Source organism: Corvus moneduloides, chromosome 7, assembly GCF_009650955.1.
Source record: "Corvus moneduloides isolate bCorMon1 chromosome 7, bCorMon1.pri, whole genome shotgun sequence".
In the NCBI taxonomy this organism is placed as follows: Eukaryota; Metazoa; Chordata; class Aves; order Passeriformes; family Corvidae; genus Corvus; species Corvus moneduloides.
This window is the reverse complement of record NC_045482.1, coordinates 23935027-23956075: the sequence shown is the minus strand read 5'-3', so window position 1 is coordinate 23956075 and position 21049 is coordinate 23935027. Positions and strand designations below refer to the sequence as shown.

The 21049-nt window shown below is 54.4% G+C and overlaps 2 protein-coding genes across 8 annotated transcripts in view; both read left to right on the top strand.

The window, feature by feature from the left end:
* The first annotated feature begins 4 nt into the window (after positions 1-4).
* On the top strand, positions 5-15444 carry STK36 (serine/threonine kinase 36). Its single transcript, XM_032114304.1, has 26 exons — positions 5-306; positions 1174-1314; positions 2014-2091; positions 2521-2651; positions 2890-3139; positions 3548-3641; positions 3907-4076; positions 4293-4492; positions 4571-4697; positions 4808-4951; positions 5221-5400; positions 5616-5713; positions 6075-6179; positions 6945-7087; positions 7365-7492; positions 8092-8196; positions 8399-8497; positions 8687-8781; positions 9100-9163; positions 9322-9432; positions 9577-9651; positions 10061-10235; positions 10643-10790; positions 10991-11150; positions 11422-12162; positions 12262-15444. The coding sequence occupies exons 1-26, from the start codon at positions 223-225 to the stop codon at positions 12400-12402; spliced, it is 3987 nt and encodes a 1328-aa protein (XP_031970195.1). The 5' UTR covers positions 5-222; the 3' UTR covers positions 12403-15444.
* The window catches only part of TTLL4 (tubulin tyrosine ligase like 4), a 25960-nt gene continuing 17612 nt past the window's right edge, over positions 12702-21049 (top strand). For 5 of the 7 annotated variants that reach the window (XR_004241238.1, XR_004241239.1, XM_032114309.1 and 2 more), the window contains exon 1: positions 16084-20900. Coding sequence is in view for 5 of the 7 variants with exons in the window: in XM_032114309.1 (XP_031970200.1) it covers positions 19645-20900 (1256 nt within the window). In the remaining 2 variants the exon portion in view is untranslated. Of the gene's footprint in view, positions 12787-15434; positions 15539-16083; positions 20901-21049 lie in introns of those variants that run through there. The other 2 variants (XM_032114306.1, XM_032114308.1) reach the window with 2 other exon arrangements.

Sequence of the window (21049 nt, the reverse complement as noted above, 5' to 3'; positions counted from 1 at the left end):
GGGGCAGGAGCGGAGCGGGGCGAGGCTCATCCCGCAGCGAGAGTGCTGCCCTCGGGGCTCGCGGCTCGTCCTGCCGTGCGGCCGGTGGGCAGGAACAAAGCCTGGGGCGGGGGGAGGACACTCGCCCAAGGGAACGGGCGCTGGGTGCAGCCCCGCGGGAGGGGAGACGTTGCTCCTCACTGGCCTCTTTGCCTCGGCAGCTCAGCGGCCCCGTCCCGAACGATGGAGAACTACCACATCCTCGAAATGGTCGGCGAAGGCTCCTTTGGGCGCGTGTACAAGGGGCGCCGGAAGCACAGCGCCCAGGTGAGGGGAGAGGGTTGCGGCTCTGTTGTATGTGGCTGGGGCTGATTTCTGGTGCCTCTTGGGTTCTAAGACTCTGCCAGGCCTTTGGGACTCGGCATTCATTCGGCTTTCTGCTGACATTCCTGACCAGCTCCTGCTGGCACTGAGTCATTTGGATTCAAGGGACATCAGGAGCGACCTCAAGACCTCACAGCAGGGCCAGCGCTAAATTTAGATCCTCTGAAACCCTCAAGACAAACACCCTACAGCTGGTGCCTGACTATTACTGGGATGAATGTGTTTTCCTCTTATCAAATTGAACCTCCCTCTGTTTCAATTTGTAATCCCTGTGTCGCCCTTCCACGTGTTTCAGTCCCCTCACCATCATGGGTCTCTCTGCTATACCCACTCCAGCCTACTGATGTCTTTCTGGGCCAAAAACCTGGCCACAATATTCCCAACATGGTCCACAAGGTTCAAAATAAAGGCCAATAATCACTTCCCTGCAGTTCCTGCCTGTTGATCCAGCCCAGGGTGCTGCTAGTGTTCCTCATTTCCAGGGCACACTGCTGGCTCATGTTAGACCTGCTGTTCACCAGCATCTTGAGGTCCTGTCCCATGTTTCTGAAGTCCTGGTTTTATCTGTGTTCACTGATTACATTTCTTTGCTTTAAATGCCAGTGTGAAAAGAAGTGTGAGCACCAGTGCTGATGTGCAAGGGCCTGGGGAGAACCCTAGGTCCAACGGGCCCAGTGAACAAATATCTCATTGTTCTATTGTCTGTGTTCAGCTGGAAAGTACTGAGTCCTGTTTGGGTTAAAAGCAGCCTTTGCCAGGGTGGGTCTGACCAGGAGCCTGGTCTGATCCCAGCTTTTCCTGCTTTGAAAGGTGGTGGCCTTGAAGTTCATCCCCAAGGTGGGGCGGTCTGAGAAGGAGCTGAAGAACCTGCAGCGGGAAATTGAGATTGTGAGAGATCTCCATCACCCCAACATCATCCAGATGCTTGACAGCTTTGAGACTGCTAAGGAGGTGAAGGGGACTACTCCAGACAAACGCTTTTTCTTGACTGGGGCAGGGGAAGAAAGGCTGTCCCCTGCTGTTGTAGGGACATCTTTCTCGGGAGATGGTAGTGACTTCATCCCAGGGTCTGGTTAGTGTTTTTCAGAGCCCTTTAGTATGTGCTATGTGGGGAGCCAACACCTGCGTGGGCTGTACTAGGTCATATGCAGAGGTGAAGGAGCTGACCAGGGGGTGTGTGATGCAGGAAAAGTGGTTTGAGATCACAGTATGAGTGTGACTCTTCACTCATCAGTCTCTCCAGAGACTGGCTTTTCACTGATTTAAACTCTCACGGGTAGAATATGATAATAGAGGATTGAAGACCTCTATGGGACATGGGAACATGAAATGAAGTCATTAGACAGCAGATTGAAAACAAGCTCAAGGGAGTGATTCTACCCACTGGGCTTGGAAGTACCATTCTGGGCTTGTCCTGTCCTTCCCTCTTCCCTTGTTTCTGCTGGCTGTCTTAGATATGGACAGCTACAAGACCTCTGCCAAGTGCCAGGTCCTTGCTGCAGTGCAGCCATGGGAGGTCTATTCCATTCCAAGTCCCAGCCCAAGCTGATGGACTTTGCACGATGACACCCCAACACCTCCCTCAGATTTCTTACCCTGCTCTGTCCTGGTCCCCAGGGCCTGATCTCACCATGCTGCTCTTCCCTCCAGGTGGTGGTAGTGACTGACTACGCAGAGGGAGAGCTCTTCCAGATCCTGGAGGATGATGGGAGTTTCCCTGAGGACCAGGTGTCTATCATGGTAGTGGCCATGCAGTGTTTGCTGCAGGCTGGAGAAAACAGGACTTGTCTGCCTGCAGGCAAAGGGTCTCTGGTGTGAGCCAGGAGATGTCAGGAGGGTGAGGGTGCCTCTGGGGCTTTACCTGGCAGAGCTTCTGGAAAGGATGGAGAGGAGGCCAGGTTGGCACTGTGGGACAGTGGGGTCCTGCAGAGACCTCAGTTTCTCTGTTCCCTTTCCAAGGGCCACAGCACCAGACTGCTGCCTTGGCTATTGGCCTACTCCAAGAAACTGCTGGCCCACAGCTGGGGTTGGTCCCTGCCCCAAGCAGGACAGAAGTAGAAGTAGTGTGGGAGCCAGGCCGTAAGGGACCTGGCCCCCATGGTTGTGCCAGTGGGTGGCACCATGGGACACAGGGTGAGGCTTCTGTGTCTCTGGCAGGTCCAGACCATAGCTGCCCAACTCATCTCCGCTCTCTATTACCTGCACTCCCACCGCATCCTGCACCGTGACATAAAACCCCAGAACATCCTGCTGGCCAAAGATGGTGTTGTCAAGCTCTGTGACTTCGGGTGAGTGCTGAGGGAGATGCTTGGCCTTGGAGCAGCCAAGGGGTGTCCTGGATGCTGTAGAGGAGGAGTGGGGGAGTGTGGAAGGGGGCCTGGATTCTGTGCATATTTAGAGGTTAAGCAGAGAGGAGAGATTTTGTCCTCCAGAGGGAAGAAGTATTGGTAAATTCATAGGGAACTCCCTGGGAGCTGCAACAGATGTTTCAGCCTGAACTTGCGATCTGTGCTTTGCTCTGAGCAGCTTTGCCCGTACCATGAGCATCCACACCATGGTGCTGACCTCCATCAAGGGCACCCCGCTGTACATGTCCCCTGAGCTGGTGGAAGAACGGCCGTATGACCACACAGCAGACCTGTGGTCTGTGGGCTGCATCCTGTACGAGCTGTTTGTGGGTACTCCTCCCTTCTACACCAACAGCATCTTCCAGCTTGTCAGCCTCATCATCAAGGACCCTGTCAAATGGCCCATGACCATGAGCCCAGTGTTCAAGGTAAGGGCCGAGGCCCTGTCTGCAGGGTGAGATCTGTTAATGCAGTTTTGGCCTTGCCTGCTGCTGTAGTGGGTCACTCTTAGCTTTTATGTCCCCTAACAGGGACTTCAGAACATAGAAAAGCAATGAGAGCTGGACCTCCTGGAAGGGGAACCTGTATCACTGTTACCAAATGTCTGCTGTCCATAAGCTGGGAAACTGGGTCCAACAGCAGAGGAGTGATTTATTGTGTTGGGAAGTGAAATGTCTTCCCATCTGCCCTAGGCACTAGAGCTACTCCTTTCCCAGAGCTAGGCAGGAAAGGCAGGCCTCCTGGGTGCCCTCACTGGGGGAGACTGGTGGGTACATTATGCTCACTGGTGGGTGCTGAACATGTGTCAGTGATCCTGCTGCTCTGCTGCTCTGCAGAGCTTCCTTCAGGGTTTACTAATGAAGGACCCCCACCAGCGCCTGTCATGGCCAGAGCTGCTTTCTCACCCCTTCATTGCTGGACGGGTTACTGGTGAGTACTTACTCTTTTTTCCGAAACTGTCCAGGTCTGTTTCCTTCTACTACTGGCTGGAGACTGGGAGGACCTCCCTGCCCTGCTATTTTTACTATCCTGGTCAATGCCTCCCTCCTCTCAGCTTTTTCCAAGCAATGACTCCTAGCTCCTGCACCTGGTCTTGCTCTGGGTCCCTTGGGATTCCCCTGGGATCTCAAGAGAGATCACTCTCTCTGTGTCACAAGGTAGAGCTGCTGCTGAAGTTCTCCTCTTGCCTCCCCAGTGATTGATGACACAGAAGAGCATGTGATCTCAAACCCCTTCACCACCAAGCTGTCCCCAGAGCTGCAGGCCCTGAAGGAGCAGCAAGTCCATTCCATGGCCCCCAGGAGCAGCCAGTCCAGGATCCTGAGAAAGGCCCAGCAGAAGATGGCTGAAGAGAGACAGAAAAAGGTGGAGAAAAGTGTGGGGTTCCCCTGGTTTTGTCTGACAGTCATGGCAAAGGAGGGGCACTGGAATGGTTCCTGGGGGGAAACACATGAGTACATGGGTCAGGCTGGGGTGTCAGTGACACACAAGGCAGGATGTGGGGTGCTCATGGTGGTGGAGTCTAGGGGGCTCATCTGGCTGAGTAACCCTGCCCTGACCCAACTTCTCTGCCATCACCAGGGGCAACTGAAGGCAGGTGATGCATCTATGAAGGATTCTGACAATGGACCTCCCACGCATAGACCCAGGGCAGCATCACGGAAGGCAGCCCGTGAGGAGAGGGAGCCATTGGCTGCCTCCAGTGAGAAGAATCCATGTTTCCTGCAAGGGAAAAGCAGCATAGCAGAGTGGGAGTTTGAGGAGTGTCCTCCCAACCCAGGGTGAGGAAGGCTGAGGCTGGGGCAGGAGGAAGAGGGAAAGAAAAGGTCTTTCACTGACTGTACTGTTTCCTTGGCCAGGCAACACAGCCTCTCTCTCGACTATGAGTGGGAGTTTCCTGAAGCAGGTTCCCATCCACAGCCTGGTGCTGGCAGGACAGAGCCCTGGGGCAGGCACAGCACTGAGGCTGTAGACTTGGAGAGTGAGGTAAGATGATGTCTTAAGTGAGGACAGCAGGGCCCAGTTGCCAGGGGCTGGTACAGAGACCCTGGGACTGGCAGGGTCTGTGGCACCAGTCCTCTCTCCTCTGTGGCTAGGAGCTGGAGAGCGATGAGGAATGGCAGCATCTGATTGAGGGCACTGAGCCCTCAGCCATGCAGCTGAGCATGCCTCTGAGCCTCCTGAGGGACCCGGCCTTCCAGCACCATGTCCGGGACCACCTGGCAGACTCTGCTCAGCAGGTAAGTGATGGCTGGCCCAGGCAACTAAGACTGGAGACTTGGATGCTGCCTTCTTCCCCAGGGTTGGGTTGGAAACATTTGGAGAGTCCTCAGTCCAGCCAGCAAAAAGATCTTCTGCTTTTCCAGGAGTTGTAGCTGTCCCATGCAACTGGCTTGCCATCTGCTCTTCTGCTGTCTTCTGCCTGAATGGGTTGAAGGGCTGCTCCGTGGCTGGTGGAGAGACCAAAACTGCTGCTCATTATAAGCTCTTCTGGCTCCTCTGTGTCCAGGTGCTGGAAGGGATGCTGGAGGGAGCCTCCCATCTTCGTTCTGTGCTTCGTGTTATGGGCAACCTCCTGTCTACCCAGTGTGATGCTGAGCTGCTGGACCACTTCTGCCAAGAACTGAATGTGCCTCTGTCCCTGCTGTGTCTAGCCAAGCAGATCCTGGAGACTGGTTGCACCAAGCAGGTGAGTGTAGAACCCCAGAGAAATTTGGGCTCCTTCCAGCCCTGCAGAGTGCTGGTGCTGAGGAGGCCCTGGTGTCCTGCTGGATTTGGCTCACAGATTCCTCTTCTAGGCACCCTTGAGAAGGGGGAGGTTCTGGCAGGGAAGGATCCTGTCACAGTGGTGTGGGGATGGCCAGCAGACAATCCCCATTTGTGGTTTCTTTCTGGATTCTGCAGCAGCCCTGGTGTATCGCTGTGCTGACAGACATCCTCATGGTGACCAAAGTTTATTTCAGCAGTGAATGCAGCCTGGAGGAGAGTGGGCAAAAGGACAGGTAGGAACAACTTTTTGTTCTCTGAGGTCTTGTGTGGCCACTTTGGGGACCTGGCAGTAGGTAGAAGGGTGGTGTTCATAGTCTGCAGCTGGAGTTGCCTCTGTGGGGAAGCATCATGGTCTAAGCGCTTCATGCCATATTGCTGAGCTTACAGAGGAGCACTTTCCTTGAATGGGACTAATTAAAGGAAAGGCACAGTTGACAAGTCCAGTTGTGCTGCCTGCTGACAGCAGCTCACAGTGTGAGTGTGTGCTGCCTGCTCCATTAGCCAGCACCATGTGGGCGTGTTCAGATCCTGTCCTCACAGCAAGGGGCTGTGTTTCTCTGCACTCATTTGCCCCTGGCCCCCCCCCCCCCCCAGCCTGCAGGCCTTTCAGGAGAGTGCTGACTGCTTCTTGTCCCTGCTGCCGGAGCTGCTGGCTGCACCAGTTGACACTGAGATGAGACTCTGCCAGCAAAGCCTCCTGCTAAGGGTACCCCCATCTCCCTCTGCCACACCCTCTGCCCCAGGGACAGAAGCTATGGGGTTGTCTGTGTATGTTGGGGGAACACAGGCTGAGGACTGTGCTCCTAACTACGGGGTCTAATGTATTCTTGTCAGGGCAGGCTGTCTGACCCCTTGGGGTTTTTGTGGGGAATTGCATACATAAAGAAGGTCTCTGAGGGGGCACCTTTGCTGGCTTTACCATTCTGGTGTGGCTTTACCAGCTGAGCTGATGGCAGGCACAGTCTCTTGTACACACCCTGGCACCAAAACTGTCACTTTGCCAGACATGCTTCTGGTTCTGCTGCCAAAAGTTCTGCTGCTGGGATTGTGCTGGGTGGGCACAGCAGGTTCTCAGCGTTGGAGTATGATTCACATGTGGCTCAGGCAGGAAATGCATACAGGCTCACATTTTATATCATCTTGCTTTTAGCCTTTGTTTTTGAGCTGCATGTTTTAGAGCCAGAAGAATTAAGAGCAAAAATAGCTGTTGGACATGCTCTGCCAGGCTGTGATAGAGGTGAGAAGGGACATGTGCCTCCATATGTACCCCTCACTTCGGCAGCGTGCAGCCATATGTGGGTCCCGTACAGTAACCTGGCTGGAGTGGACATTTGGAGGTCCCTGAAGTTCCAGCATGAGTCCTTCTCCCCATCTCTGCTGTCCTCCCACGGCTTCCTCCTGTGCTGTCCTTCTCTCCCCTCCCACACTCAGTCTGCAGTGATGGCAACCCCTGTGTTTTTCCTAGTGCTTCACCCAGCTCTGTGAGAGCCTGGACACGACAGACCCCTCTATCTCTGCACACTTCTACACCAGGCTGCGAGAGGAGTATCAGCCCCTGCTGAACAGACTCCTTCAGGGATCCATCTCAGAGCAGCCTGCTCTTCGAGGTAGCAGTAGTAGCAGCTCGCCACATCTTCCTGGGGTTTCTTCTCCCTCCTGCCCTTGGGCTCCATCAGAGCACTGACGGCCATTGTAGAGCTGTTGGCCAGAAGAGGTGGCTGAAGCTTATCTGTCCAGACCCCTGCTAACTTGGGCTCTCCTCCCTCAATCCCAGATCTCACCTTCCTCATATCACAAGACTGACTTTTCCTCTCTTGCCATCCAACCCCATCCTGCTGCCCCTCAGCACCTTCAGCATGACTCCCAAGCTCTGTCCCTGTGCAGGTGCAGCGGCAGAGGGCAAGTCAGCCCATGACCAGAGTCCATGTGTGGCAGACGTCTTCCTGGCTGCGTTGGCTGCTGCCTGCAGCATCCCCCTGGAGAGAAACAGCTGTTGGGAAGCCAAGCAGCAGGTCAGACCAGCTCTGTGTACGGGGCAAAGAGGTGTGGTCTCCACAGGGGCAGCAGCCCTTTCCAGGAGGATCTCTTTCTCAGCAGTAGAGTGGAGGGCTGGGATCCTCTGGCTTTATTGGCTGCAGGGCTCATATTTGTGGGCTGCACCTCCCCAGCCAGCAGCTGACCCTAGGAATGTACGGATTCTTGAATCAATTAAGAGACTCAAACTTAGGATCTGAACTGTGAGATGGGCTAAGTAAAGAACTAGGCAATGCATGGAAAACATGAAGAATTCTTTTATTACAGTGATATGAACTGTAGGAAATCTGAAATTGAAGGGGCAGTAAGAGGGAAAACAATTACAGGTTTACATTTGATTCTTTAACTCTGAGTCAACAAGGAGGGAAGCAGAGGAGGAATCTTACCTTGCTCATCTCAGCTCTGGGACTGTGCATCAAAGCCATGCTAGGTCATGGCAGATAGGCATTCCTGAGTAGACACAGGCAAAATGTAGGAAGCAGATGCTTTCTTTCATTAAATTGTTGCTAGCATTAAACTTCTCTAGTCTGTGCAGTCCTTCAGGTACCCAGAGTGCAAAACAGGCTGATTTCTGCAGGTTGCTCATGCAGTAGCTGAAAAGCTTATGGAAGGAGAGAGCCAGCAACTTGCAAGACTGCTGGGGAGATTGGAGCACCCAGGCTGCTCCTTGAACATCCTGAAGGTAATGGCCCCATCCTTTTATCTGTCTCTGCCCAGAGGTGCCTGGGCCTTTGCTCTGGAATTAGGAGCATGGGGAAGAGGGAACCGTGGGTTTAGCCCTCAGTGCCTCCCATCTGCCTGGTGTCAGTTATTGAATAAATGAGCTTATGGTAGCCATGGGGTGGAACCTGTCCTGGTAGGCATCTCTTCCCTCTGCTTTGCAGATCCTCTACGCTGGCTGCCATGCCTGTCCAAACCTGTGCCAGCACCTGGGAAGGAGCCAACCACTGTGGGATTCCCTCATGCAGCTCTTGAAGGGTGAGGTAGGACTGACCACAGCCCTGGTGGTGGAGTGGGAGCATGGGCAAGCAGGATGCATTCCTCTGAGCACTGGTCAGCCCAATCCGTGTGGGAAGAAGAGTTTAGGGGAGTTTAATCTGAAGAGTGCAGTTCTCCTCCGGGGCCCAGAAACACCTTCTTCTCCCCTGCTATGACTCCTGTTCCCTTGGTAGGTCCCTGTGGTGGAGGTGGCCCAGGAGGCAGCCTGTGAAGCCTCTCTGTACCTGCTGGCCCTGCTCACCCTGCAGCTTCAGGCCTCCCCTCCCAGGTAAGCACCCACCTGCACTCATGGGTGGGAGAGGAACATGCCTTGCCTTGAACAGCCCTCTGTCCTGCACCCTGCCCAGAGCTGGGAACCTGTCCCACTGATCCCTCTGATCCAGACATACCAGTGGAATTCTGGGCAGTGTGGTTGGGTGCTGAGGATGTGGTGAGGATGACCCAGTGCGGACAAGGAGGTGCTGTGAACCAGGGCTCCTCCTGAAACATGGCTGCTTGCCAGCCTTGTGGGTATTTGGATGCTGCCATTCTGCATGATGTGAAGCTGTGGGAACATAGTGATTGTCTCCTGGTCCTTGCATTTCAGGCTTGAGGAGGTGGTTACCCTGGCTGTGGACCTCATCACCCAGTCTCCTGTCGTGTCCCTCGTGGTAAGCCGCCCCCACTGCCAGAGCCACCACTGAGAGCCTTGCAGACCCCTGCATCCCATTTGGGCCTTACTGTTCCTCACTCAGGGTGGGATGAAGGGTCAATAGTGACCAAGCAGATGGGAAAGTCCGAAAGGTGCTGAGCTCTCCTTGTCCTGCAGGGTGCTGCAGCATTCCTCCTGGCACAGCTCAGTCAGCATGGGGTGGCTTTGGAGCTCAAGGGAGAAAAGATCCTACCAGGAGTGACAAATGCACTGACAGCGCCTGCAGAGGTATGGGATAGGGACAGAGAAGCTGGGGAGCCATGCATACCCCTCTGTGGAGGTGTGCAGAGATGGGCCCAGAAGGGTGCAAGTGTGATGCTGCTGCCCTCAAACCCAGCACCCAGCTCCAGACTGTCTCCCACTCTCTTACAGCTGTGGCTCCCCCTGCCAATGGGTGCTGGTCTCTATGATGGGCTCTTTTTCCTCCTGCTGGAACTCCTTGAACAGGTACCAGTCTGGCCATCTCCTTTGCCTTGTCCCTGCCAAAAGGTGTGGTGGCAAAAAGGCCTGAATGCAGATTGGTAATGAGGCTGAGGGAAACCAGGGAACTGTGCAGCTTTGGCTGAGCTGTGCAACCCCATGAGAGTCAGCTTATCTCCCTGATGGGAGATGGGTGGGGAGGGAGGGGTGATGGGAGAGTGGTGGGCAGGGAGGGGTGATCCATGAGCACACTGGAGTGAAGGAGGGCAGAGATGCCCTGGGCTTGACACTATTGAAAGGTGCAGCAGGACCCGTGGGCCATGTCCGTCTAGCCCTGACCTTCACAGGACCATGGGGCTGGCAGAGCCATTTATCAGAACCCTGGGGAGCCACGGAGGACCATGAAGGCCTCTGACATCTGCCTCTCTGCCTCTAGGAGGATGTGGCCTTGGAGCAGGGCTTTGCTTCCTCAGAGCTGTGGAGCCTGGTCTGGCATTGTGTTGCTGTGGTGCTTCATGTGGGCACCAACAGGGCAGCGCTGGAGGGAGACCCGCCCCCAGGTGCTGGTCACCACATGGCAGAGCCAGACTGGAACCTCCTCTCCCCTCAAGGTAGGAGCTGCAGGACAGCAGGGCATCTGCCCTGGACCCTGCTTCACATCCTGCTCTCAGACTTGCCCATGTTTGTCCCTGTTCACATCTGTTCCCTGAGGCCAGAGGACTCAGGTGGTTTTTCTTGAAGATTGCAGTGTCTTCTGGGGAGAGAGGGCCGGGCTGGCCCATGCTGTGTCCAGTTGGCAGTAGCTCAGCTGAGCTGGCTGTGGAGGAATGAAAAAGGGTGTCTATGCTGCAGGGAATGTCCACTCTGGCAGGTGTGACCACCTGGGTGGAGGTTTTCTGGTTTTGGGCAGGGAATCACAGAATCCACCTTGGAGCAGCCTTGAGGTAGCACAGACAGAAGTGAAGGGACTTTACGGCCTTCTCTAGCTTTGCCCTTCTGCCTGCTGTTTCCCCTGCAGGAACCCTGTTCTTCCTCAGCCTGGCCCTCAGAGTCTTCACTCGTGAGTCCTACCAGTGCCTGCTTCAGCTCACCCAGTCCCATGGTGTCCTCATGGTGACACTGAAGAGACTGCTGTCCCCTGGCTTCTTGGCATGCCTGGCACAGATGTGAGTTGTGGCAAGGGCTGGAGTGGGCAGAGCTCAGCTGCTGAATGGGGCATGGACATGAGCACACCAAGGGCTCAGAAGTTCCTGACCTGGCTCTTGCAGAGCCTCTTAGTGTCCGGTGCAGGGAATGCCCTTTGCCCCTTGCCCTGAGGTTTTTCTGATCACCTCTGTATTAAGCCCTCTCTCTTTCACATATTCAGGCAAGCAGGAAAGGATGGGGACCCTGAGGTTGTCCCAGATGTGGTCATCCAGGTCTGCCAGCTCCTCTGTTTCCCTTTTGCCCTGGATGTGGATAAAGACACCTTAGCACTGATCATGGAGGCTATGAGAGATACCCAGATCCCTGCCCAGCTGCTGCAGGTACTCTCTTGGCCCTGTGTTCCTCCTTCCCCCCATACTGTGGTCACACCTCCCTGCATTGCAGTCCCCAATGCATGGCACCACTTCACATCGTGTTGGCAGTTCCTGCCCACACAGGGATGTCAGTTGGGTGCTATGTAGCCCTTGGAGAAGCCTGACTGGCTGCTAAGCTTGTGCTGACCTGCTGGCTGCATTCAGCTGCTGCTTGGCTTGGCTCGGCTCGCACGTGAGTGCAGTGCACTCGGCAGTGCTGTCTGTCCTTTTTCCTTAGGTCTGCGCTCGCCATCTGCCCTTCTCGTTCACCGAGCTCCCCATGGGCCTCTTGTGCCATCTTGTTGTGTCTGACACACAGGTCATAGACCAAGTAGTGAGGGAAGCTGCTGCCTCGGAGCACATTGTTGCCTTCTTGAAGTCTGTCTTGTTCTCAGACAATGTCACACTCACAACTGACCTCCTGTCTCTCTTGGCCCACATGGCCCGGACCTGTTCAGAGCACCTGCTCTTTCTCCAGAGGATCCTAAGGGACTCAGATGTGGCTGACCAGCCACTGACCTACCTGCTCAGCCACCAGCAACACCTGATACGGGCCAGAACCTGCAACTTGCTGGGCAACCTGCTCCGCCACAGCTTTCCCCCAGCGCTGCAGAGCCAGCCTGGTTGGCTGGAGAGGCTGCTGGAGTGCCTGTCGGACCCGGAGGGCTGCGTGCGCAGGGCAGCCACCTTTGCAGTGGGCAACGCCGCCTTCCATGCGTCTTGCCCGGCGGGGACCCTGCGCAGGGCCGTGCCCACGCTGACCCGGCTGCTGAGCGACACGCAGGCAAAGACGTGCTGCAACGCGGCCCTGGCCCTGAGCAACCTGGGCCAGTGCGGGGCGGAGCTGCGGGATCTGCTAATCCAGAACAGGGCCCCCGACCTCCTGCTGCAGGTGACCTGCCAGGACCCGCGCAAAACCGTGAGGGAGGGAGCCCTCGAAGCACTGCGAGCCCTCAGCCAGTACCCCGGGATCCAGCAGGTACTGCACGGGGACCTCGGCTCCTTTGGGGGACCTATGGAGTTGTGGGGACAAGGGTCAAACTGGTGGGTGACTCCTGTCCCTCTCTTGGCTGTGCAGGTCCTGCTGGCCCTCAACGCCACCGAGAGACTGGCCGCGCTGGCCGGTGGCAGTCCCCGGTCGCATTCTGCCCGGCACTGCGAGGTGCTCCTCCGCCGCCTCGCAGCTCTGCGCGGCCGCGCGGGGCCCAGCCAGCTGTAGCCGCAGACCGGCGCTGGGCGGTGACGCCCGGGCACCCCGGACGCCACCGACGCCTCCTTCGCCCTCCTCAGACTCTAGCCGGACCTTCCTTGGAACTCGCGTTGTCCGCTCGAGGGGGACTCTACCCGGCCTTCTTTACCCGGGGTGCCCCCCGTGGGAATCCGGCCCTGGAAAAAAATGCCCGTTCCTTTCGAAACCGCCTGTTTCCCGGCGGCTCCCAGTGCCGCGCCCGCGTCGCGGGGCTGAGCTCTGCCGCCAGGCTCCGCCGCGCCGCCAGGGGGCGGTGCACCCCGTGGCGCGGTGGCTGCCGGGAGCTGTAGTCACGTGGGCCCGCCGGCTCCCCATGGTAACGGCGGCGGCGGGTCCGGCGGGCCCGGGTGGGCGGTGAGTACGGCGGGGCCGCTCTGTGGAGCGGGGCTTTGCTCCCCGTGTGTCCCCCCGGGTGCCACCTTCAGAGTTCCCCCACTGGGGCGTAGGGCCCTTGGCCCCCTCGCTGCCTCCCCGGCCCCTCCGCCCCATAGCCGTGCCCGAGCCCCGAGGAGGCACCTCGCTCCATCCCGGGCCTTCTCGCGGGGCTCGCCATGGCCTTGCCCTGTGGCCCCGTGGGGCTGCGGGAGTGGGTCGGGAGCGCTCTGTAGCGAGACGTGCTGGGGTTGGTGGCCTGGGCGGCGCTCCGGGGCCAGGATAGAGCATCCTGGTAGCACTTCTGGCCTCAAAGGCTTTCAGTGGGAGAAATGAGACACAGCATGTTCCCCGGGCGAGCGGCAGGGAGGAAGAGCTGGCTCCCCAGCCAGCCACGGCCCCAGAGAGCCTCTCCAAAGGTACTTGGAGTATCAGGATGGAGCTGGGATTGACCAGGCCCAGGTGGGGTGCTGGGACATCTTGGCTGTTCATCCTTTCATTGAGGTCTTGGCTTGGCTGCTCTTGTGTTGTAAAAACGAGCCGATGAGTCTGAAAGGTGGAAGGCAGAGCTGAGTTGAGACAAGCCTGGACTATTTCCTGAATGGCTCCAGGTTTGGGCAGGGAATGAGGAGTGAAGGCATGGGGAAGCCCTGTGGCACTGTACCAGCCTCCTGTCTCCCTTCACAGCTGGGCTGTGGATGTCTCATGGGAGTCAGTTCAGCCCCTCAGCTCCACATCAAAACCCTGCCTACATGACTCCCTGAGATGAGGCTTGTCTTCCTCATTGTGGTGTGCTCCTCACAGAATGGGCAGATGATGTCTTGTGACTCTTGGATAGTTTGGGGGAATTTGCAGTGGATTGTTGGCCGTATTATAGTTTTATAGAATAGTATTTCCATGATTCTTACTGTTTGTACCCAGCAGATAGTAGCATTTGTCTGTCCTTTTGTTGCTCTCTTGCTGCAGTTGTTTCATGTTAGGCAAAGTTCATTGATCACAATTGCCCCCTTCCACACCTCAGTTGTCGGATCCTCAGCACAGCAGGGATCACATTTCGAAGAGGAGGTGAGGGGACAAATGTCACCATCCCCAGATAACAGTGCCTGCGTGGAGATGTCAGATCACTGACACAGGCTGGGGGCTTTGGCTGCTGTGTCAGCCTGGCTGGGTGCCACTCCTTGACATTTCCCAGGTTCCTGCCATACATCAAGTCTGGGAGTATTTGGCAGCTTCTCACCTTGAATCTCTGTTTCTTCTCCACTCCTGAGCTCTGAGAGATTGCTGTATGGAGTGAGGGTTTTGCAGTGCCTTCAGAAGAATTTTTCCCAGCCCTGTCAAGACATGGAAGAGTCCTCAGCACATACTGAAGGACAAACCTGGGAATCTTTTCTTCCAATTGCAGATATATTTCAGTAAAATGTATTAAGAACAGAGGATGGACTAAGAATTTATGTGTTTTGAACTAATTGGGTAATTCTTGTCTCCTTGCTATGTGTTGATGTCTTATAGTTGTTTCACTCACTCCAAATCCTCCACTTTTTAATTTTTCTATTAAAGGCCAGCCTGCTAAGACCAGATGGAGCTGTGCTGACTGCCCTCAGTTCCTACACTGGTGGCCAAACTCTTCCCCGGTCTTGCCATGTAATTCTCCGGTACCTTTTCTCCCATCATGAAGCTCAATTGAAAATGCTGTCCCTTCAGTTTGGATCTCCAGGAATGGGCTGTAGACCTCCTTGATGAAAGGCTGTTAAACACCTCATGGTTTAGCTTGTTGCTTTTTACCCAGACTTGTTTCTCTACTCTCGTTTATGCTGCAGTAGGACTGCTTCTGTAGCCCATGTGATGAAAAAGTATAAATCAGGTGTGGGAGGAAGGGCAGGCACTTGCCAGCTTCACTGCTGAGGAAACAGAGCTGCATGGTCTGCTGTCACTATGCAGCATGTCTGCTTCAGGGCCTGGGGAATCTGCCAGGGAGAAAAGTTTATATCCTTTGATAGCAATAGGGACTCCATGCTCTTTGCCCTTTGCTGTGGCCCCTGCACTGTCTGGTCACAGCTCTCCTGGGGTGAGCACTGAGCCAGCCCTTTATTGTAGGTGTCCCTGGTGCACTCAAGCTACAGTCCTGGATTTTCTGCCTAACTATGCCAGAGTTCCTCGCCTAGTCTGGCAACGGTGCTTCAATGCCCTTAGAGTGGTGGGGAAGTCCCTTGTGAAGTCAAACACATGACCCTTCAGTCCCCAGCCCACCCTGTGTGTGTGCATGGAGGGAGGCATTTGCTGCAGCACAGGGTGAGGTGGTGGCTCGATTCCAGCTCTCCCATGGCTTGGTCCAGCATCCTGTTGTCCCTGAGGTCTGCCTCCGCCTTGGGAAGGGGAGCACACAAGGAGCTACTCTCTTTCTCTTGCAGGGCAGTGCTCTGCTTACATAAAGGGTCTCTTTGGGCAGCCGTACGCTTCTCATACTTTCTCTGTTCAGTGTGGAGTGGAGTTCAGCACACAGCTATTGAATGGAAATGAGCAACCCTGGCACAAATGTAATCCTGGGATGAAGTGGAATTTGCTGATGCATCCTCACAGAGGTTGATTTCTCACTGGTTTTTTTGGTTGTTTTTTTTTTTTTTTTTTTTTTGACCTAAGTGGCCAAGAAAAACTTGGTGTCTTGATTAGGACAGAAATTGATTATCATCCTCTGGATTTGCACACAGAATGTGGTTCTGCAAGGATGACACTGGAGGTGAGAGGGAACAGTGATGCTTAACTGTGGCAAAGCGGCACACCAGGCTGTTGCACCAACAGCATTTCTGTGGTAGCTAAGCTGTCTCTGAGCTGTCTTGTCCTCATGAACAACTTGTGGCCAGCAACACCCTCTGCTCTTCAGCTTGTACTTGCTGGTAGCCTCAGGCACTGCTTTGGCATGGTGTGTGACTGCGGTTGAGGCCACTTGTTTCTTGGAGCTGCTGTAGGGGAGGAAGGGGGGTGGAAACACAAGTTGAATATGCTGTTGAAACACAAGTTTGTACCTAGCTACCAGCTGTTGGAGCAGCTTTAGGCACTCAGTTGGTTTCAGATCAATGTTGTTAATCTTGTTCAAAGTTTTAAATTTTTTGAAGGGATACAAACGCTTATTTTGAAATGTATATTGTTTTAAAACCTGTGTTTTGCGTTGTTGTTAACTTGCTTGTTCAAGCTTTAATCAAAAGTCCCAGAGCTGCAACTGAGGAACTTGGTGTGAACTCAGGTCTCATTTAGAAAAAAATGTTATCCTTTTTAATTGTCAAAACAGAATATGCACCTTGCAATGGCATAGAAAACAATAGCAATTGCAGTTGTCTAACCTCTCCTCCTTTGGGCTGCGTGTGACTCACAGCACATTCATTATCAGGTCAGCTTTCGGTGCATGCATTTACAAGCTCTTGTTATTTTAAGTGTGTCACCAAGCTTCGTTTAAAATAACCTCCCCAGCCAAACTCCTTTAACAGTGGGATGATGTGCATATCTGGGCTCTTAAGGTCTTGTCCTTTCCTGTTTGGGAGAGGACTGTGAGGAGCTGCCACGCTGCCATTGGAGGAGCACATGCTGCAGCAGGGCTCGGGCTGGAAGAAAGGATTTTGACTGATGCTCCTGGGGTGCACAGAGGCTGGGGCATGTGTTGGTCCTATGCACTTGTGACGTGACATTTGTACAGGCTGTGGCAGCGCTCCAGCTGATGTCCCAACATTTGTGAGCAACCTGTGTGGCGATAGAAGGTGCTGGCAGAATCATTGTAAGCAAGTGCAGCTGTACAGTCACTCCAACAGTGACAGCTTTGGCCTCTGTATTGTGTGTCAGTAAGTCCAAGCCAAGATCCATTAATTACTGGGTTGGGTTTGAATTCCAGCCTGGCCAGTTCACCCAGGGCTTTTCCTAGCTCACATTTCTACAATAAAATTTCAAGAGTGTAGTTTTATTTCCATTGTGAGATGCAGAACAGACTCCAGCTCCTTTGTCGTAGGGTTGGATTGGCAGAACTAGGGATTGCATCAAGCTGTGACCTTTATCCATCCCAAAACTCCAACTGAATTAAAGATAAAGGGAAGACTTCCCTGACTGGTAACCAGCAGGGATTTACTGTGGGGCAGGTGATGTTGTTCCTGCCCAGAGCCACAGAGATGTGGCAGCTGCTGTCCTATTGTGACCGCAGCCTGGCATGTGAAGGTGCCTCCCTCCATCTCCTGGATGCTCAGCAGCTGCTTTGTCAAGCTGTCCTTGCAGTAAGGATAGGAGACACTTTTCAGGTGGACATTAGAGTTGGCTGTGCTGGCATGCAGGAGGTGGGACAGAAGGGTGAATGGCGGGAAGGACAGGCAGTATGGGCTGGTACTGCCAGTCTGGATGCATCCTGACCTGCCCCTTGTGGGGGCATCTTCCTTTCATCCTTCCTGCCCCTTCTGCCCCTATCTCTGAGCTCCTGTGTCTCCACAGGGAAACAGGGGTGATGACTAGCTGTTGGCCAGCCTAGTCCTTAACTGAAAGCTGTACTAAAGGCCCTACCACTTTCTTATGCAGCTGCTGCTTCCAGCACACCCCTCCCCTGTGCTGGCCCAGACGCTTCTGCAACTCCATGACAAAACTGCTCCAGAGAGAGGCAAGCTCAGCACATTCTTGTCTGCTACTGCGGGGCTGGTTTTCAGGCAGTGTTAGCTAAGGCCGTGCCATGGCCAGACCTCCACCCTGGCAGCCACAGTTGTCAGCAGTACCCCCGTGTCTGTGTCAGTCACATCTGTGCTACCGTTGTTACTTACTCCTGATCGGGGTCACACAGGGCTTCTGCTGGCATTTTCACGCCTGTGTATAAGCTGACTGTAAGATTCACAGCCCTTGTTACAGCTTCATTAGGCCACATCGCTTTTATTTTTACAGCAGGATGATCCACTGATAGCTGTAAAGCCGGGTGGAGATGAGGTACAGATGGCTTTCACTGCAGGCCGGTTTTGCAAGGTCATTCACTGCTGGGTGACAGTGCAGGCGATGGCCAAGCTGGCAGCACATGTGATGCCACAGTGACAGACTCTCTAGGCAGGAACACTTTCATTCTCCTTGAATTTTAATTTGCTCTTTAACACCTCCGTTCACTGGTGTGCTAGGGTCACTTTGTGGTCTGAGTGCGCTTGGGAGCTGGGTGCATCTGAGGGGCAGTGTGTGGAAGCCAAGCTTTGCTCCCTTGTTTACTGGTGGAAATTTGAGCTGGGCAGGTGGTGGCATCTGAGCCACAGTTCTTCACTCTGTGCTAATCACTGTGAATGTCACAACACAGCCAGGTTTGCTGCTGGGGGCAGACTGGGTAGCAGTGGAATAGTGTTGTACATCTCAGTTGTGAGATTCTCTTCCCTGGAGATTGGAGCCCCTCTGGGCTGCAGCTCCCACTTGGATGCAGGTGTCCTGTCCTCATCAGGAGTTCTCAGCTTGACTGTACAAGCACTAACAAGCAATGCAGCCCTATGGGCATGGAGTGGACTTGGCACCTTCCATATTTCCTTGCAGAGCTTGGCAGGGTAGCAGCTCTCCTTGAGAATGTGTAGCTCCTATGGGATCCTGCATGGGATGTTCCATCTCCTACATCCTCTGGCTGGGATGCTGCTGACCTGGTATGTGCTGTTCTGGGGCACATGAGACTGGAGCTGATTCACAGATTGAGAAGATCTGGCAGGTGTAGGTCTGTCTGACCCAGCCCTGTGATGGTGTGAGCTGCTGTCATGGTGCTACAGAGCAACCTCAGGGTCTCCAAGCTACACTTTAACTACTGCATCTGAGGCTTGTCTTTCAGGTGAGAAAGGAGTGCGTATGTGTATTGCAAGAAAAGCAAGAGTGTGATGGTTGATGCGCTCCTTATCCTTCTTTTTATACCTTTTTTTTTTTTTTTTTAAACATGCAAGAATGTGAGAGCTAGAAGGTGGAAGAACCAGCCAGCCTGCTTGGAATACAAATTCCTATCGCAGCTGTATCCAGGGGCCCTCTAGGCATGTGTTAAAGCAATAACTGGCTTGTGGTTTGTTTTCTCTTTTCCCTTCTCCTCAGGCAAGAGGATGTTGCAGGTATGGTGCAATAGTTCATTCTAGGAGGATTCAGGACACTTATATCTGCAGCTCTGTGGTCTGCCAGTTTGCTCCTTGCAGGAGGCTTTTCTGTAGGACTGCAGTGGGGAGAAATGTATGTGCACAGTAGTGTCAGTCTCTGCTGGAAACCGAGGTGTTGATGTTAGAACAGCGCTGCATTTGCTGCTTGCTGCCTTTTCAGTCCTGGGCTTTACAGGATGCCCTTAGCCCTCACTGAGCTTTTCTACAAAAAAATGCTCCTTTTAAAAGCAGGGGCTGAGGTTCTTGCCTAGTTGTGTAATGTTATGAGCTGAAGCTTTAAGGAGCAGGGACAAAAAATAAGCAGATGTTTTGGGGCTTGTGGTGAGTCGGGAGACTGATGTCAGAGACACAGACCTGTAGGAGTGGGTCCCAGGCAGGCAGCCTCTTGTTGCAGACAGGGCTACTGTGCTGGGGCTGCTACCCCATGGCCCTGGCTGGTAGTCAGGCAGCCCCGTGTGTTTACAGGGTACAAGCTTTCCTGCAGATGGCCCTCTCTACATTTTTCTTTGCATCCTCTGGTTTCATGTGAGATGCCAGCTGTTCTTTTACTTGGTCTTAGGAGGCTCTTGGTGAGCTCAGTAGATGGGAGATGTGTTTTTCATCCTGCAGGAAAAGCAGCTCACCCTGCTTTCCTCATGTGGCATTGGGCTGGGTGCTGTGCCCTGATAGGGCAACAGTGTCTTTCATGCTGTCCTCTTGTTTCAGACCAGCAGAGATGCTTCTGTAGATGACTGATGTGCATGTGCCTCACGTGCTATGGCTCTACATGGCGTCTGCAGGACCAGACCATGCTAATCTGGGCCCCAAACAGCAGAAGAGCATTGGGCTGGCGTCAGGCACCCTTCTGGCAGAAAGACCTCAACCGTGCTGGACCTGGCGGCTCGCTCAGCAGCAGGCAAAACCCGTCTGGAATTTAGAGAAGAGATATGTGAGTGCTTTCCAGGATCGCATGCTGCTGCCCTCGGGGATCCCTCTGCAGCAATCCTGCTTCTTGCGTTCACCATCGCTATGCCATGTGCAGCCCACTGAAGACACCCTCTGCAGCCCTCCAGACACTGGCTCTGTCACGGGAAGGGTGATGTCTTCCATGCTGATGGAGCCCTGCCTGCTGGCAGAGGAGCGTCCTGGGGCTGGGGTCAAAGGCTCTGCCCTCAGCTCAGGTCAGCAGGCTGCCAGCTCCTGTAGACCAGTGCTCAGTAACAGCTCCTTCCTACGGCCAAGCAGTGCTAAAGTGCCTTTTCTGCAGTCACTGAAGATTAAAAAGGTGGAAAACACCCAGAGTTTTCCTGCTGCTTCACAGTCCCACTCTGGGGACACTGGGGGCACTAGAGACAACTTCCCTAGCAGCCTGATCAACAGAGCAGTGATGAACGGCAACCTTGTGTCAGAACAAAACACAATCCCCTCCCTTACCCCTGTTCCAAGCAGTGTGATCCTCAGGAAGGACCAGTGCTCGTGGGAGGACGCTAAGGGGAGACTTCACAGCTCAAAAGAGAAAGAACCGGAGAAGAGCCTCTTGAAGGCTGTGCAGCAGCTACCTAGTCAGGCTGCCACAGGCAAAGGCTTTGGGTGCCAAGTCGAAAGTTCTGGCCTTATGAATGTGGGCAGCCTGTCCAACTGGAACAGCAGGAGGAGGCAGCATGTCGGAGCGCAGATCACCCGGAAAGAAAGCATTACTCCCCTGAACTTGGAGCTGGGGAGCCATCGCCTTAACAGTAACTCGAGCCTTACAGGTACCTGTGGGGCCATTGCCCACACTAAGCAGATCAGCCCCCATTCCTTGGCCTCGGGTGCTGGCGCTCCCGACTGCAGCACTGGCTGCCGTCCCATGGGTGTGCTGAGCCCTCAGTGTGCTGGGGACCGGGTGGTGAAAACAGAGCCTTTGCACTCGTCTGCCATCTCTGAAGTGGCAGCACAGGTGTCCACCATCCAACTGGAGAAAGAGGAGAAGCAGGCCCAGGCTGTGGTCCCAGGAAAGCTTAAGTAAGTAGAGGCAGGAGGAGGAGGGAGGTTATGGCAGGATGTGCTGGGCTGGTGGTTGTGTTTGCATGTGTTGGGAGAGGAAGCACCGTGGGCAATACGGGGTGGCCATAAGGATAACCATGGGCTGTGTCCATGAGCAAAACCCAGCT